Source organism: Littorina saxatilis, linkage group LG16 (assembly GCF_037325665.1).
Source record: "Littorina saxatilis isolate snail1 linkage group LG16, US_GU_Lsax_2.0, whole genome shotgun sequence".
Taxonomy (NCBI): Eukaryota; Metazoa; Mollusca; class Gastropoda; order Littorinimorpha; family Littorinidae; genus Littorina; species Littorina saxatilis.
In genome coordinates, this window is record NC_090260.1 from 31,607,223 (window position 1) to 31,613,204 (window position 5,982).

Genomic DNA, 5,982 nt, shown 5'->3' on the forward strand with positions numbered 1-5,982 from the left:
TTCTTCTGCGTTCCTGGGCTGAAACTACCACGTACTTTGTGTGTTTTTGCACGAGTGGGTTTTCACGTGTATAATACGTTTTTTAATCCACCATTTAGTAGGGAGCCATACGCCGCTTTCGGGGGAATGTGTTGTTTTCTTCTTTTTTTTGTTGGTATGTGACCAAGTGGAGGGATGGTCTTTTTCCATGTGAACGTCTGGCCAGGTCTGTGGCGGTTAACGTGATGGTGTACGCGAGAAGAACTTGTGCCTTTACAAAAATCCCCCCCCCCCCCCCCCTACCAAAAAAAAAAAAAAAAAAAAAAAGACGTACTGCTAACATTCCAAAATCCAGAATAAAAAAGATACAATTTTTAAACAATTTTTAAAAAATAAAGTCAGTTATTGGAAAGTTTCACCTTTCACAACACAAGACATTTTGTCAACGATAAAAATCAAATTTGTCTTGTTTTGTCAAAAACTAAACCGGTTTCAATTACGGTACTAACACACTTCTTCTTTGCTGATTCTGTGCCTTTAAATTGTTATACTCGCTTTTTAAAGTAAAGTGCCGTTCAAATGGTGGTCTTTTCGCTAACTGTTAACTAGGAGTCGCTGAGACCGGCGAAGAGTGTACCATGTGAATGGCCCCGGCGATTTAGTTCCGATTTAGTTTTAGCAGCGACTTGAAAACTCAGTTGAACGCTGATCGACTCCTCGGCGATTTGTAAGCTACTTTTGGCAAGCTTTCTTATTGCGCTTCCCGATTGGGTTATTAAGGTCGAGCCAGAAAACAAGGACTGCGAATGGGCATGCCCGAATGTGCTGACAATCGTTGGCGGCTTAAGACTATTCTGAGCGTTAGTGGTGTTAACAAAAGCAGCGACTTTCAGCTAACTTAGTTCTGACAACAATCGCTAGAAAGTTGGTGGAAAGTCGGTTGTACATCTGCCATGTGAACAGCCCTTAATAACCGCCTCTTTGTCAAACCCAACCAGGGGCTCACATCCACGTCGGACATCGGACATACACGGATATTTTTTTCCAAATGTCCTATACATTGTTCATGCAAGAGGACATGTCCTATTGTTTTTGTCACAAAGTGGTCATTGTCATTTGATCCATACATTGTCAGTACTTTCCAATTTACAGTAGTTTGATTTGCTATTTTATCGATGTTTTGCGAAGCGATGTGTCCCTCCAAGCAGACGAAACTTGGGGAGGCTGTATGTGCTTTTTATAGAGAAGAGCTTCCAAGGGTTGCAACTCTAAATGCTCCAAGTCGGTTGACAGTTGCCCCTATTCGCGTTTTTTTATCGTTTTAATTTACGTTTTGTCTCAAACAAATTCCTATTGATATATTTTTGTTCAGGACAAATGTCCTATCACTTTTGCATCGTCCAGGACATTTGTCCTATGCCACCTCTCATGGATGTGAGCCCCTGCCCAACACTTGTCCTTTTGAACTTTTCAAAGTTCATTACTACATTTTGTCTGATGGATGAGTGTCAGAAAGAATCAAGGGATTTACTTGGAAATGTTCAGTCAGTTTTCCTTTAAAAAAAATAATTATGAAAACAATGTCATTTGTGGTTATGTGTTCTCTCTTCAACAACAGGTACATGACAACGCTGTTCGAAAGTTTACGAGATGACGCGTACAACTTCAGCGACACGTCAAGGGACTTCACCGTGTTCGTGGCGAACAACGACGCCTTCAGTCATCTCCCTTGGTCTTCCATCGACACGCTTCGGCGGGAGCTTGATAGAACACGAGTGGTTAGCATCCCTTTCTTTCCATTCATTTCGTCAATTTTCGTTTTCTTTTGATTATAATTCTGTGTATCTTTATTCTTTTTCATTTTTACATTTAGTCAAGTTTTGACTAAATGTTTTAACATAGAGGGAGAATCGAGACGAGGGTCGTGGTGTATGTGTGTGTGTGTCTGTCTGTCTGTGCGTGTGTGTGTGTAGAGCGATTCAGACCAAAATTAATTACTGGACCGATCTTTATGAAATTTGACATGAGAGTTCCTGGAAATGATATCCCCGGACGTTTTTTTCTTTTTTTCGATAAATACCTTTGATGACGTCATATCCGGCTTTTCGTAAAAGTTAAGGCGGTACTGTCACACCCTCATTTTTCAATTAAATTGATTGAAATTTTGACCAAGCAATCTTCGACAAAGGCCGGACTTCGGTATTGCATTTCAGCTTGGTGGCTTAAAAATTAATTAATGACTTTGGTCATTAAAAATCTGAAAATTGTAAAAAAAAATTTTTTATAAAACGATCCAAATTTTATTCTTCATCATTTTTGGATTCCAAAAACATATAAATATGTTATATTTGGATTAAAAACAAGCTCTGAAAATTAAACATATAAAATTTATGATCAAATTAAATTAAATTTTCGAAATCAATTTAAAGACACTTTCATCTTATTCCTTGTCCGTTCCTGATTCCAAAAACATATAGATCATATGATATGTTTGGATTAAAAACACGCTCGGAAAGTTAAAACAAAGAGAGGTACAGCAAAGCGTGCTATCCTTCTCAGCGCAACAACTACCCCGCTCTTCTTGTCAATTTCACTGCCTTTGCCACGAGCGGTGGACTTACGATGCTACGAGTATACGGTCTTGCTGAAAAATTGCATTGCGTTCAGTTTCATTCTGTGAGTTCGACAGCTTGACTAAATGTTGTATTTTCTCCTTACGCGACTTGTTGTTTTCTGTGTATGTAGTGCATTTTCATCTGCGTTTTCATTATATTTCTGTGTATTTAATTCATGTTCGGTTTTATTTCAATTTGTTTCTGTTTATTTCAGTCATTGTCTGCGTATTCCATTCACTTTTATTGTCATGTCATTGTATTTCTGTCCATTTCTGTTAACTCTTTCCACTCAAAAGGCCGCCTTGTTTAGTCATGTGCATTGTAACTAAAATAATGTTTGCAGAATGAATCAAATGTCAATGTCAAAATTATCCCTTTTCGTGCTTTGACTGAGTGCTCCGACTGCGTTGATCATTCTTTACCTCTCATTCAAAAATACTACGCGTTAAAATTGGTATCCAACAATCAAGGCTACATGGTAAATTGCTCTGTCTGTCTATCTGTCTGTCTGTCTGACCGTCCTATATCTGACTTGGTTCATCGTTTTTCCCTTCTTTTCAATCAATCAATCAATCAATGAGTCTTATATCGCGCATATTCCGTGGGTACAGTTCTAGGCGCTCTGCAGTGATGCCGTGTGAGATGAAATTTTATACGGCCAGAAGATTGCAGCCATTTCGGCGCATATTTACCTTTCACGGCCTATTATTCCAAGTGACACGGGTATAGGTAGACAATTATTAACTGTGCCTAAGCAATTTTGCCAGGAAAGACCCTTTTGTCAATCGTGGGATCTTTAACGTGCACACCCAATGTAGTGTCTACGGGGGGAGGTTCGGACACCGAAGAGAGTCTGCAACTTTCAAAGTTGACTTTGTGAAATAAATTTCCGCCGAACCTGGGATCGAACTCACGCTGACAGCGGCCAACTGAATACAAATCCAGCGCGCTACCAACTGAGCTATATCCCCGCCCCATATTCCACATATAGTAAGCGCTCAGGTGGTACCCAACGAACTACGCTATTAATGGCACATGGGCCAGTCTGACTGTCTGTCTGACTGTCTGTCTGTCTGACTGTCTGTCTGTCTGTCTGTCTGTCTGCAGGTCTGTCTGCAGGTCTGTCTGCCCGTCCTTTGGCCGACTATGTTCATCGTTGTTCTCTTCCTATTTATAGATACTCCGTGCACACGTGGTACCCAACGAGCTACGCTACATGGCGGAAATTCCAGAAGGGGAGAAACTGACCGCCATACACAACTTCATCTACGTCTTGACCAAAAATGGAAAACGTCAGTTGGACTTTTTTTTTTTTTTTTTTTTTTTTTTTTTTTACATCTAGACTAGTTCGCAATCATTTGTTTCTGTGGATAATAGACAATTACTGACCGTTTTGTTGTTGTTGTTGTTTTTGTTTTGTTTTTTTACAGATGGAAAGAATCTCATTTTGATTGTTATAATCTGTCTGTTTTTATTTGTTAGTATATGCATGACAATAAAGTTCTAATTGTCAAACATTTCCAGAAAACTAGGTTTCCTCAACTGCACTGTCAAATAAAAGTTGGTCTGGTTTTTGTTTTTAGCGTACTATTTTTCTCATTTGCAGGTTACGTCATCAACAACAATTTGTGGGCGGAAGTGGTGACCTCCGACATTCCCGCAGTCAACGGTCACGTGCATATCATTAACCGACTGCTGTTCATACCTTACCATAATGTGGCCCATTTGCTGAGCACGATGGACGAACTGAAGTAAGATTTAATTATTTTGTGGAAGAATGAGTTTCGATTCTTTCCGTTTGAGAGAGAGAGAGAGAGAGAGAGAGAGAGAGAGAGAGAGAGAGAGAGAGAGAGAGAGAGAGAGAGAGAGAGAGAGGAGAGAGAGAGAGAGAGAGAGAGAGAGAGAGAGAGAGAGAGAGAGAGAGAATGTGTGTGCGGAGATGTTTGTGTGGCAGTGTCTGTCTGTCAGTCTGCCAGTCTTGGTTTGTGTGTCAGTCAGTCTGTCTGTGTTGTGTATCTGTCCGCCTCTATGTCTGTGTCTTTGCGTGTTTGATTGTGTGTGTCTGTCCGTGCCCATGCGCGTGTCTGCCTCTCTCTGTCTCCGTGTGTCGTGTGTGTTTGTTACACCCCCGGTATAGGGGTGTGTATAGGATTCGGTCGATGTGTTTGTTTGTTTGTTTGTTTGTTTGTGTGTTTGTGTGTTTGTGTTCGCATATAGATCTCAAGAATGAACGGACCGATCGTCACCAAACTTGGTGAACAGGTTCTATACATTCCTGAGACGGTCCTTACAAAAATTGGGACCAGTCAAACACACGGTTAGGGAGTTATTGGTGGATTAAGATTCTACAAGGACTTATAGAGGGACATATTAATGGTCAAAGGGAAATAACCTTCTCAGTTGGTGGCAGTGAGAATGGGTGCAGTGAGAATGGTTATTTCCCTTTGACCAACGGGGGTGTTTTTCCTACCTCGTAGGAATTTCTTGTTGAGCCTGTTTCTGTCTGTTTGTTTCTGTGTCTGTTTTTATACGAGAGTTAGAGTTTAAAGGGGGACGGAGGGGGGGGGGGGGAGGGGTCTGTAGGTGTTATACAGAGGCAAATAAGATCCATCAATAGTTGTACCACGTGTCCTGCATCGCACATGTTATTACCCAATATTGACGGACTGTGTGATGATATCTTCTGCTATGGCCTGTTGAGACAGTGATATCAAAATCGAGACCGGAGGTCGAGATTTTGATACCACTGTCGAAACAGACCAATAGCAGAAGATATCGTCACACAGTCAGTCAATGTTAGATATATTGCTAATTCTCTGGACATTTTGTATTTTGTAAAGAAATTACAAAAGTATTTGTCTCAGTTTTGGCTGTTCCATATCCCTCCCTCTGATTATTATTTCTTTTTGTTCACTCTTTTCTTGTACTTTTCAGTATTTAAAAATGTCTTTTCTTTCAAAAAGTCTTTAGTCACTTGCTCAACTAAATTCTGGGATCATTACATTTTCATATATATTTGTTTGTTTTTAAATTCAGGTGTTTTTGTTTTTGAAGTGGGGAAGCAATAACGAGGTCGTCGATATCAAAACTGATATCGACGGAAATGTCGTCGATATCACTTTTGCACTGAGCTCAGTTTTGCCCAATTGACCAATGGAAATCCCCGTAACATATGAAATAGCAATATTAGATTATATCAACACAATCTATGTCACTTTCTCGATTGCAGGCCGTTCCACGAGCTGATGTCGGATTTAGCCGAATATAAGATTGCTGTAGAGGCCGAGGACCGCAACGTCACACTCTTCATTCCGTCATCACGCTATTTACGCACAGTGACGTCAGATCAAATGATGATGATGCAAGCTGACCCCAACGTTTTGAGACG

At 40.4% G+C, this 5,982-nt stretch overlaps 1 protein-coding gene across 1 annotated transcript in view; it reads left to right on the plus strand.

Moving 5' to 3' along the window:
- LOC138949959 (uncharacterized) overlaps positions 1-5,982 on the plus strand; it is a 28,576-nt gene that overhangs the window by 873 nt on the left and 21,721 nt on the right. The window contains exons 3-6 of the mRNA XM_070321742.1: positions 1,598-1,757; positions 3,772-3,886; positions 4,201-4,345; positions 5,824-5,934. Of these exons, the coding sequence (XP_070177843.1) occupies positions 1,598-1,757; positions 3,772-3,886; positions 4,201-4,345; positions 5,824-5,934 (531 nt within the window). The remainder of the gene's footprint in view (positions 1-1,597; positions 1,758-3,771; positions 3,887-4,200; positions 4,346-5,823; positions 5,935-5,982) is intronic.